The following is a 12,627-nucleotide window of genomic DNA, read 5'->3' as shown; positions in this document are numbered from 1 at the left end:
TTCTTTTTCCAAAAAATACGATGGTAAGTGATTTTAACACTACCGTGTATGACAATTTATTTATTTCATGAACAATGTGAATAACATTTTACATATGTTTTATTGTTTATTGGCATATTATCTAGGTAGCTTTCATTGAAAGCTAAATGATTAGCAATTTACACCTCGAATAGAACAATTAGCCAAAGTGCCACTCCCAGTTCGTTAAGCTTGCGGCTACGTGTGGAATGTATAGTAATTAGACTCAACTGATTTCATGTACAACTAATTATTTTTCAAAATCCGCTAAAGCAACTAGATATTTTTTTTAATTTTTCATTTTTATTATAAAGCACTAACTATAATATAAACTTCAAATAGGCCAGATACGATGGTTTTTGGGGTTGTGGTAATAAACAGCTAATGTTATCTTAGTTTAAATGACATTTTCAGACAAAATTTAAAGTGAACGATAGGATAATGCAGGCCAAATAATGAGATGGCACTGATAGTCTCAGGTTAAAATTCAAGACTTTAAAAATGAAAATTTATAAACGAATATTTTAAACCTAAAAAATACATTATTTATTATATAAACTATCAAACAGTCCCCTTATGGGGTATTAATGAAATAGGGTTCTGTGTATGAGTTAAATAATAAGTGTTTGTCAGTAATTACTATCCATATTAATTTCCAAACACTTCATGGATCGAAACGTTCACGTACATTTTTATATACCTGTATATAACTGCCTGTGATTCTTATATTAAATAGTAATCATATTGCAATGAGTTTAAATATGTTAAACTCAATGTAAACTTAACGCATTGACCGATACTATTACCTTGCTGATTAAAAACCATGTATTTAATAATAATTTACGTAGTTTTCATAAAATAGCAAAATATACTATATTCGAATATGGATGAAGAATCAATTACAATAAATATATGTGGACAAAATTATTTACTGGAATACTAACCTAGATCTTTCACATGCTGGGCCACAATGTGAGAAAGCTCTTCATCATAGAGTTCTTATTATATGCCCATAAATTATTTTTTATTACATTTTTTCTGTCTCAGATACTGTATATTGAAATATTAAAACTAACATGTAACATGTGTGCTATAGAAGGCCATATAGTCGCCACAATACTATGCACAATCTTCTTTAAATTTGTTTAAGTGGCAACAGTCTTATTTAATAACAATAAAGTTTTGATGAAAAACTGTTATATAAGATATAAATTTTAGAAATGCAGACCTGAAGGTAATACAACAAAATTATGATTGGTCTTTAACGAGCAAGTAAATAACCGAATTCTGAAAATTGTAATAACCGAGTTAAACGGCAATAAATATGTAAAGCAGGTTCCTGCAGGCGCAAGATTAGAGCAGAGTTTCTTTGATGCGATTTATCCTGTCAAAGCGTTACTTTGTAGGGCCGAGCCTAATATTATTGATACAGTGTGCACACACTCGTAGTATTGGTATAAGTTTACTATAAGGAGATCTTAACAAGCAGAGTATTTTATTTGTATGTAGACTTTAAGCTATTGACAAAAGTTCATTTTTACATTGGTAGGTAAAAATAAGATTTTTGATGGTTCATATTGAATCATGCAATTTAGCTGAGTATTATTGTAGCTTCTCAATGATTAGGCTAAAAACTACCATTTTGTCTTATAATGGATTTAAACACCTTTTTGTATGATTGTTTGTCCTGTCTGTCTGTACAATCTCTCGAGAATTAAATGAGGATTTAGTCTTGAAATCTTGCATATAACTAAGCGAAAATCTGTTACGTGACACGTGCTATAGCGTACTCGTACTTTGTGATAAGAAAGTTTGATGAAGATACAAAACGAAACGTGCATTCTCATGAATTAAAACACAACATCATTGATCGTTACGTAAAGAAGTCATAAAGAAGAAGAACAAGTTATACAAAGATAAACTATGTACTACGCTAGTCACACGGTGGTGGTGGATTTACTGGTAGTTAAACTGAGGCACAAGAACTCTTAGTTGACTTTTATGAAATGTCATGTAAAAACGGAAATCGTCAGCAGATTGTCATCTACTACTTTTAATACTTAGATAGTTTGTGGGGTTCTTGCGACGAATACTTACACCAAATGAGAGTGATCAATAATCGACAATCAGTACATGGGGAAGCCTCTGTTCTATAAAACAGTATTGGCGCCAATAAAATCGCCTTATTGTCGTACAAGATCACTTGGCGCGAAATAGGGTCCCTTCATAACGTATTGCTCCTTTGTTTGAGTTTCAGGAGTTGGATCCTTAGAGAAACATCAATGTGATAGCTCCATACTCGTCAGTAGTAAGAAAAATATTAGTTCTAAATTCACTGAAGCTACAAGGACACATCAAGTATGTCAATGTATCCTACGTTTGAGTATACTGTGAGCTAAATAGTAGGAAGCAATATATTCCGGATATTTGTCATTGTTCAAAGATACAACAAAATCAGTAAACTCTACCTTTCACAATCTGCAATCTGCACTCTTCCTCAGGTAAAATACTAACCTTACACATATAACCTAGATTGCCTTAGGTTGTTGTGTCGGCGAGTGCAGAACTATTGTACGCTGTATTCTATAGTTCAGTTTTTAATAATTAACTATAAATAATTAAATTTTGATTTTCTTTTAGTGCATTATGTGCATATGATATAGTTATTGGCGTTAACACGTACACGATTTTGTTGTGATTCCTGACTTCTGCGTGTCACAACGATCTGTTTTATTTTTTTTATTTTTCTTTATTTCACCAAAGAATGCAATTGTATGTTAGACTCTCAGGGGAACATTTCAGGGAATCTGGTTGCGGATCTCAAAACGTAGCGTTAATGATTTTTTTTGTATCACTGGACAGTATGACTGTGTTTTTGTTATCGGTAAATGTTCAACTTTCATTGTATCTCACAATTCCATGCTATTTCCCATTTTACTTTGTGTGTGAAATAATAGTTTGATGCATAATGTGTTATAATAGTAAAGAAAGAGTTAATATGTCGGGGTGAAGATGTTTATTTCTCAATCTAGTTATTTTAAACAAAACAGTACTTCATTGAGGGAAGTTATAAGTTAACTTAGACTAATCCACCCCTGTATATTAGGATATCTAGCTAAACTAAAAAATATAAAGCAATAACGGTATATTTCTCTGTAACAAACTTCCCAAGTTTTATTGCTACTTACATTGTATATTCCGTATATAAAGGGATTGTAACAGCTGTTGCTCATAGCTAACCAGTCACAGCAGAACCATATAACGTTGATGTATCGATACCTGTAACATAAACTCGTGTTGATGTTACAACCTCTGAACATATAACACATAAGGAGTTGCTGCTCCAAGAATCATCGTTACGCTTGGTTTATAAAGTAGAGTTAGTGACGTACATGGATCTTGTTGAAGATCCTTCAAATGTTAAAGGTGAACAATCCTTCTCGTCTTTAAGGTGGCTGCTTAGCGACCTTTTAAAGTACTTGTAAAATATTATGCCTATCTTGATTATTCAAGTAAGCTTTCAGTTTCTAAAAGTATGTTAGTAAGATTTAATCATTTAATTGCATATAACAAGTTTTACGTTTTAAAACTCTTGCAATGTTTAGACATACTGCTATGAGTGTTCATTCCTCTGTTATTTTTTCAGCCACTGTAGAAGTGATATAACACATGGAAGCCAACAAATTCTACTACCTTATGTGCAAACATTCACAGCTTTGTTATTTAAAGGATTTATAATAGTTTTTTATTATTATTTCTGAAAACAAACTTTAAAACACAGTGTTTCCAATGTATTAGACATTTTGATTCGTCGTTGGCATAATGTAAAAGAAAAATTATATAGAGTAACTTTGTCTCTGTTACCTGTATTCCATTACTGACCAAGCACTATGAACTTCATATTTTATAAAATATAAATGTAAACAAATGTTTTGGTCTCTTTAACGAACCTCAGATGAAAAACTAAGAAGGTTTTCATGGTGTCAACAGCTGATTAATGTCGGTTAAATTTGTGTTTTTAAACATAACGGTCATATTTATTATTCTAAATTGTAAAGCTTTTCAGTTCTTTTTTCCGGTATTTATATTCCTTTAAACCTTCATTAGACTTCAGCAAATATTTCAAAAAGAGAATTACCTATTATACTAAGCCTATAATCATAAATTACCAGGATTTATCTCATGAATAATTGAATAAAAAGTTATAATATAGTCCGTCCTTAGAGAAGATTATTGCTATTAGTTACAGGAACTTTAGTTTTATTAAACCACGCTACCTTGTATTTATGAGAACCATAAAACTGTAAACGAACCATTACTTTTATTTTTTCATTAAAAATCGTTCATAAATTAGAAGGACCTTTTGATCACTCCATCAATATTAAGAATAGTAAAGAATATTACCACCATTTAATAAATGTTTTGAAGACAAGTCTAGACGTGCGCCTTATACTCTGTCACTCAGGTTAACTTTACGGTGACGTAAGCGACGCCAGATATAAAGAATTTAGAAAGTCTAGAAATAAAACATCCAGAGGTTAAAGCAGATTGGAATCAAATCAGGACGTTCTACATGTATTAGTGTCGAACTTTCATCCTTTTATCTCATCATTGAAATACAGTCTTCGTTCGTCGTTCCCTTCACTTCTCATTCTTTACACCACTCATTAGAATAAATTTGTATCACCACTAAACAAGATAGTGATTTTGGGACTACGTACTAGAGTTAGTTTCAGTTGAGAACATTAAAATGGAATATTGCACTATATTCTTCTATTTAAAAGATACATTATTTCTATTTGAAAAATATAGTATAAATCTTACTTTGATACTTTAAATGATACTTTGCAATCAAACTTACCCACGTATAGTCGATTAGTGATCGCACTGATAAATTTGATGAAACAGGTAAAATGAAAGAGGATCTTATTGTGCCAGCTTATTTTAATGACATTATAGCGACTTGAGAGAACACGAACATAAAAGAGAGAACGAATACAAATTGACTATAATAAATTAAGTTAAACAGACAAAAAACTGTTTTAAAATTTATAAATTGATAATATTATGTAATAAGATTACTGAAGATGCAATTTTAATTATGTCCCAAAATATTAAAAATGTTTTATTACGACGCAAAAATTGTAAAGAAATCATTTACTAAGTTCTTGTAATGTATGCGAGTCGACACTGTACTCTCTATGGGTCGGGAAGAATAATTAAACTACACATTTAGAGTAACATTGCTCTAGGGACCGCTCGTAAAGGAACGGACGGGACGCGGAGGTTACATGACGGTGTCTGGTGGTGGACTTCGGGTGGACTGGTGGCTGGCCAGCTTGGACCGTTGGTTGTAGGGTAGTGGCGTGAATGTGACGTCACAGGAGAGCAAGCCTATGAGCATTCTTTATTCTTTTAGACCACATCGTATGTTACATCGCCTGACAATACATACTGCCAACATCACTGGTGCAGACATTAAATATCACTATGGATACCTACCAACTTAGTACTTCTCACACTAAATACACTACAATCCTCCCCCTTAAATACATAAGTCCCCTACAATTTTTAGAAATTTATCAATTACAATTTGTTTTACAATTCTCCAATTTTAAATCAATTACAATGAATAAGGAAAATTGACATTATACTCTTTTATTTTTGTAAGTATAGATTATAGAGAACAAAATACAAACTCAATATAATCATTTAACACAAATCACAAAACACTTCAATCAAAACAATAAATCAGAATATAGCAATTAATAACACATTGAATGAAACACAATTAACAAATCGATAATAATAATGCTTAAACAATATTAATTATATACAAGTCACAATTGGGTTGTATTTACAAGTCCATTTTTGACTAAAGGTTTACGATCCCTTAGTGGGTATCGTCTAACAGGTGTCATTTGTTTGGGTGAAACGCTGGAAACTGTTATTGTTTACATTTGTACGTGGGCTGGGGCTTTGCCCCTGAGCGTTTCTGTTATTGTTATGGTTTTGCGGAGAGGGGGCAAGGTCGTTGCTAAAAGTACTGGCGACCTTGCGCTCGCTCTGTCCCGCGACTGTATATCGATCGTTTCCTGCGCGTGTGCTCTGTTGCCACGCTTGCGTCTGGGAGGCTAGGCATTGTTGTCAACTCAGACATTTCCGGACTACACTGTAAACCTACCAACTGGTCGATATGTCGTTTCCACCTCATGCCCGTATTCAGTTCAACTAAATACGTGACTGGTCCTAATCGTGAAACTACCACACCTGGTATCCACTTTATTTCTACCTCTGTAATCTCTGGCTATGATTGGTTGTCCAATAGCTAACTGTCTAGTTTTTACTACCCTATAGTACAATCGTTGTTTTTCTTGATTATCTGACATTATTGCCTTAACATTTGGGCGAATTAAATCTAACCTAGACTTTAGCGATCTGCCCAACATTAATTGAGCTGGCGATAGATTGGTAGTAGAATGCACTGTATTTCTATAAGTGAACAGGAAGTTACTCAAAGCTAATTCTAAATCCTTGGAATTATGAAGAGCTGTTTTCAATTTATTTTTAATAGTTCTGACTGACCGTTCTGCCAAACCATTGGTTTCTGGGTGGTAAGGTGGTGAAAACGTGTGTTTGATACCATTTGACATCAAAAAAATTCTTTAAACTCTTGACTGGTAAAAGGTGGTCCGTTGTCGGACACTATGTGGTCTACAATACCATACCTACTAAATAATTCCCTTAATTTCACAATCGTGTGAACAGCTGCCGTTGAAGCAAACGGGCAACACCTCTGGCCACTTAGAGTACGCATCTTTTACCACCAAAAATAACTTGGACTGAAAAAGGTCCAAAAAAATCAATATGAATTCGAGACCAAACTCGTTCCGGAAACATTCCAATGATGCAGGAAAGCCTTGGGCGGTTTTGCTCGTTCCTCCAAACAGGCTGCACAGCTGTTAGCTAGTTGTTCTATGTCCCGGTCGATATTAGGCCACCATACATATGCACGGGCTAATGCCTTCATGCGAACAATACCTATGTGTGAAGTATGCAATTCGTTCAGAATGTTTATTCTGAACCTTTTAGGTATTACCACCCTGTACCCCCACATTAGGATTCCTTGCTCCAAGGTTAATTCCGACTGTCTAATTTCGAATGGCTTTAGATCTGGTTCAGTTTACAATAGGCCAACCTAATTCTACATAGGATATTACCTTTTTGATTTCACTATCTACCATTGATTTCTCTTTTTATGTCTACATAGCTATAATGGTATGTCATTTTCAGCTAAACACTGCAAATAGGTACCTATGACATTAATATTAAGGTCATCATCCGAGATTTCATCTTTAATCTCACTATTTACAGGTAATCTAGATAAACCATCGGCATTGCCATGGTTTTGGGACTTAACATACACCAATCTCATATTGGAAACCACTTAAAAACAAAGCGTATCGTTGTAACCTACTGGCTGCGAAAGCAGGTAACCCTTTCTTTGGTCCAAAAATAGCCACTAAAGGCTTATGATCAGTTCTTTAACAAAAAACTGTGTACCATATAAAATATTGACTAAATTTCTTAACACCAAATACAATGCTTAATGCTTCCTTATCTATTTGTGAATAGTTTTTTCTCAGCGCTATTTAACACTCTAACTTGCGAATGATTATAGGTCTTTCTGTACCGTCGTATTGAATCTGACTCAAAAACTGAATGCAATGCCATATGGACTAGCATTCACTGGCTACCACTAGTGGTAATGCAGGATCATAATGCGCTAAAACTTCAGCAGAGATTAACTTTTGCTTAATCTCTTGTAGTGCCTTCTTACATGCTAAATTAAATACAAAAATCGGTATCCTTTCTTAACAACTGAATACATTGGGGTTAAAATAGTGGATATCCTAGGAATGAAACGTGAATAGTAATTAACAAGACCAAGGAAGGGCTTTAAGCTGTGTCACATTTTGAGGTTCAGGTGCCTTGACAATTGCTTCAACCTTACTAGGTGCGGTATGCAACCCTTGTTTACTGATAACAAAACCTAAATATTCTAAACTGTCACAGAAAAAATTTACATTTGTTCTTGCTCACTGTGAACCCATTGTCTCTTCAAGTCTTTGACACACTAGTCTAAGTCTATGCATGTGTTTCCTCATTGTTTTTACTGTTACTAGAATGTCATCTAAAAATACAGTTACCCCCGGGATACCTTGTAATGTTCGTTCTATTATTCTCTGGAATATTCCCGGTGCTGAACTGATACCAAAACATAGGCGATTGTAAGCATACAATCCTTTGTGTGTGCTAATTGTACAATACGTTTGACTATCTACATCTAGTTTAAGCTGCTGATAAGGCTGAAGATAAATCTATTTTAGAGAATTTTTCTCCGTTTTGTAGGCTGGCAAATATTTCTTCAATTTTCGGTAACGGGTGTCGGTCTACCTCCAAGAACGGATTTACAGTTATTTTATAATCCCCACAAATTCTTATTTTCCCATTAGCCTTAATAATTGGTACAATGGGAGTCCCCCATTCACTGGTATCTACTGGTGAAATAACGTTCTCTTGTTCTAGTCTAGTCAGCTCGGCTTCTACTTTTTCTTTAAGTGTAAAAGGTAACGTCCTAGGTTTAAAGTATTTTGGTACTACATTTTCTTTTAACTTTAATTTAACTGGTGCACCCTTGAAACATCCCAACTTATCCGTAAATACATTTGGAAACTCATTGTACAGTAATTCTATTTGTTTGTTGTTGTTGACCAACAGACGGATTAACAAGATGTTTGTTTGTTTACCTCTACAGGTGTGTTGTGGCTTCCACTGACAGGCGTGCATGCGTCTGCCGCGCTGCCGCCTGCAGTTGGCACAACCCCCCACCATGCTCGTGCGATCAGCTGACTGTACATTGTTTACATTACTAGGCACTCTAACTGTTAAATCTAATGCTTGCATCCAATCACGCCCTAACAAGGGATTAGCCCCATTAGCTACGATGTATAAAGCTAATTGTTTCTCTTTACCTCTATGTTGTACATTGACCATAACCTTACCTAAAGGCCTGATCTTTTCATGTGTATATGAACTTAATACTAAGCTAGATGGATACATGTTTATATTTCCTAACTTAGTCTTACAATCTTTTTCTGACATAACTGAAACACAAGCCCCACTATCGACTTCAAATACAATTTCCTTACTTTCCACTAATAACTGTACCGTTATTGGCTCAATTTTATTAATCTTAGTTTCTATTTCTTTAACCGTAAATAGATTGGAAATGTCATACACATCGTCATTGTCTTTATGTTTCCAGTGATTATCTGAACCGGACTCTGCTGATTCTTTACTTTCCTCTACATAGTGCTGCCTACCTTTATAAACATATTGCTTTTTATTGCTGTAAAACTGTTTCCCTTTAGCTGAAGGCTCCTTAGACCTATTTGTAAAAACATTTGGTTTGTTCTCATTAGGTTTGTTAACATAATTTTTTCGATCTACAAACTCTTTCAAGGTGTCCCTTCTTTTTACAATGATTACACGTGTACTCACGAAACCGACATTGCGATGCTGTGTGTGATCCTCGCTTGCCGCAACAATAGCAGGTGATGTCTCCCAGCGCCTTCCCGCCGTCCGATGACCGTCTCGCTGCGATGCTCGCCGCCTGTGTCCTTTTCGGTATCGACCCGCTGCTCTGCATCCGGTGAATACGTCCTCCTGCAGTTGTTCATCTGGGCCGCCCCCTTCTCAGCAAATTCCATTGCAGTAGCTATTTGCACGGCTTTTTCATAAGTGAGGTTCTCCTCCCCGAGAAGTCTTTTCTGTATCTGTTGGTCTCGCAGACCCGCGACTAATCTGTCCCTTAAGTAGTCTGGCAATTTATCACCAAATTCACAATACTTAGATAACTGTTTTAAATGCACAATATAATCGCTAACCGTTTCATGATCCAATTGATTCCGCCTACTAAATTTAAATCTTTCCGGGATAAAAGAAGGCTTGGGGATGCAGATGATTCGCTATAGTGTCCACAATTTCCTTTGTACGACTTGTCAGACGGTTTGTCTGGTGTAATTAAGTCTTTCAGTAACGTATAGGTCCTTACACCCATAACTGTCAACAAAGTGCTTAGTTTCTTTGAATTATCGATATCATTACAATCAATAAAAAACTCAAATCTCTCTATATAAGACTGCCACGATTCTTCCGCACTATCAAAATAACCCATAGACCCGATAGTTGCCATTTTGTTTTCTTGTACACTCCGTAATAACTGTTTAAAATGTCCCCGGTAAAAATAATCGTCTAACGGCATTAATTGCAACGATAAAAATCAGCTTGTGCGCTGCTTACACCAAGAATAGTTTATATCGATCGGCGTACCTTACTACTCCCGACCGTTGGAATGTCCGGTTATTTGCACGTGTTCATTGCTTGTTGCCCTTCCGCACTAAATCACTGTAATTCACTGTTGTAGTTGTTTTCCTCGTCGCCACTGTAAAGCGACGTTCCACTGTTGTAGTTGTTTTCCTCGTCGCCACTGTAAGCGACGTTCCACTGTTGCAGTTGTTTTCCTCGTCGCCACTGTAATGTATGCGAGTCGACACTGTACTCTCTATGGGTCGGGAAGAATAATTAAACTACACATTTAGAGTAACATTGCTCTAGGACCGCTCGTAAAGGAACGGACGGGACGCGGAGGTTACATGACGGTGTCTGGTGGTGGACTTCGGGTGGACTGGTGGCTGGCCAGCTTGGACCGTTGGTTGTAGGGTAGTGGCGTGATGTGACGTCACAGGAGAGCAGCCTATGAGCATTCTTTATTCTTTTTAGACCACATCGTATGTTACATCGCCTGACAATACATACTGCCAACATCACTGGTGCAGACATTAAATATCACTATGGATACCTACCAACTTAGTACTTCTCACACTAAATACACTACAGTTCTCATATTGAATATTTTAATCAAACAAACCCAACAACACAGAAAATTATATTTCTGACGACTCTGTCCATGATAGGTACCGTTTTTCAAAAGTCATCCTAACCGAACTATGCAACGTCGAGAGAGACTGCTATTTAAATGGGAGACCGCTGAGCGATCCTGCCCTAGCAAGCAGCCCGCTTGTTCGGCCATTTGTGATAGTTTCAATGTCACCTTTAGACCGATGGTCCCCAGATTAGTTGTTAGAAAGGGCTTTTTAGTCCTAACTTCAGTTTGTAAAATAAAAGATTATTTACTTTACTTTAAATTTTGTTTTAAATAGTACGCTATTATATAAACTTCCTTTGACTATCGTTCATATGTTATTAACTCCTTTAAAATTAGGAATCTCACAATAGATTTACAGTTAAATCTTTCACAAATCCATACAAATTTTCATTTCTTGAATTGAGACATCTCAAAATATATTTTTAAGTTAAGGTAAACATTACTTAGTTTTATTAAAATTTAAAGTGCTTCATAATGATTTAAATTTTAACACATCCCCTAAATTAAATTTTTCACATTTAAAAAAATAAGAAAGTACATGATTTCATTTTCTTAAGATTTTGGTAACAATATATTTTTGTTTCATTGCCAAGATAGCTCAAACTTTAATTAATAATATTCTATATTTTGAGTTCTGCCTTTGTACAGGTTATAAAAATGTAAATCCCTTCAAGATTATTGGGTGCACATTATAGGCTGTTAATTAGAAACTTCTATTTATAAAAGAAATTATAAAAATATTAAAAGAACATATATTTTTATTTTCCACACGATATAAGAATAGGTGAAACTTAAGAGACAGTCTGAGTACAACATTAAACGTGACATGTATTTTATAGAAGGTAAATAATTATTTTCGGAAAAATGCAGGAAGGAATTTTTTATGATGCGTCAATAATGAACTGATGTATCAGTTTGAAAATATCAGACTGGCACATACATTATCTGCCATATAAAATATCATAGAAGTTAAGTAAAATACTTTTAAAAAATTTTATAAGTTAAAAACATTATTGTTTAAACTGTAATATTTGTTATTTCCGATCTCTATTTGATTGGTAACACGTACTAATTTGTATACTTACCATGATGTGAGCAGAATTCCTTATATTTTGAGGGTTTATGGCATTGAGATTAAATCTACTTTTGATGAAACCCTCACTGAAATGATCTCTGGAGGGCGGCTGAACTCCCTTAAGTCTTTACAAGAGAACAAGGTTCGTAATAACTGGCGGTCTTGTCAGAGCCTCGCAGACGTGTTCATTCTTTTAAGCAAAATTGATTCTTGAAGTTTTTATTTCATAACGTGTGTTGAAAATTACAAATAGCTCTTTAAGACTTTAGAGTAACAAAGTTTCATGTTTAATTTAGTTTTAAGTATTTTCTATTAATACTTAACTTTATATACCGTGTGTTTCAAATTTTATGCACACTGAAGAAATCTTCGAGACCATAAGAGATACGGCAAAGATGAAATGGGCAAAGTTGTGTGTAATAATAAGACCAAACAATCAATTTTGTTAAGTTAATTATTGGTTGCGTCGTTTATGACAGCTGCGCTCAAAAAACAGTTTTTGGTCAAAACGTTCAGACTATCA

The 12,627-nt window shown here is 34.8% G+C and overlaps 1 protein-coding gene across 1 annotated transcript in view; it reads right to left on the bottom strand.

The window, feature by feature from the left end:
* The window catches only part of LOC124358122 (orexin/Hypocretin receptor type 1-like), a 38,742-nt gene that overhangs the window by 1,699 nt on the left and 24,416 nt on the right, over window positions 1-12,627 (bottom strand). The window contains 2 exon segments of the mRNA XM_046810415.1: window positions 1,999-2,005; window positions 3,203-3,297. Coding sequence (XP_046666371.1) covers window positions 1,999-2,005; window positions 3,203-3,297 — 102 coding nt within the window.

Source organism: Homalodisca vitripennis, chromosome 3 (assembly GCF_021130785.1).
Source record: "Homalodisca vitripennis isolate AUS2020 chromosome 3, UT_GWSS_2.1, whole genome shotgun sequence".
In the NCBI taxonomy this organism is placed as follows: domain Eukaryota; kingdom Metazoa; phylum Arthropoda; class Insecta; order Hemiptera; family Cicadellidae; genus Homalodisca; species Homalodisca vitripennis.
This window is presented reverse-complemented; position numbering and strand designations above follow the sequence as displayed.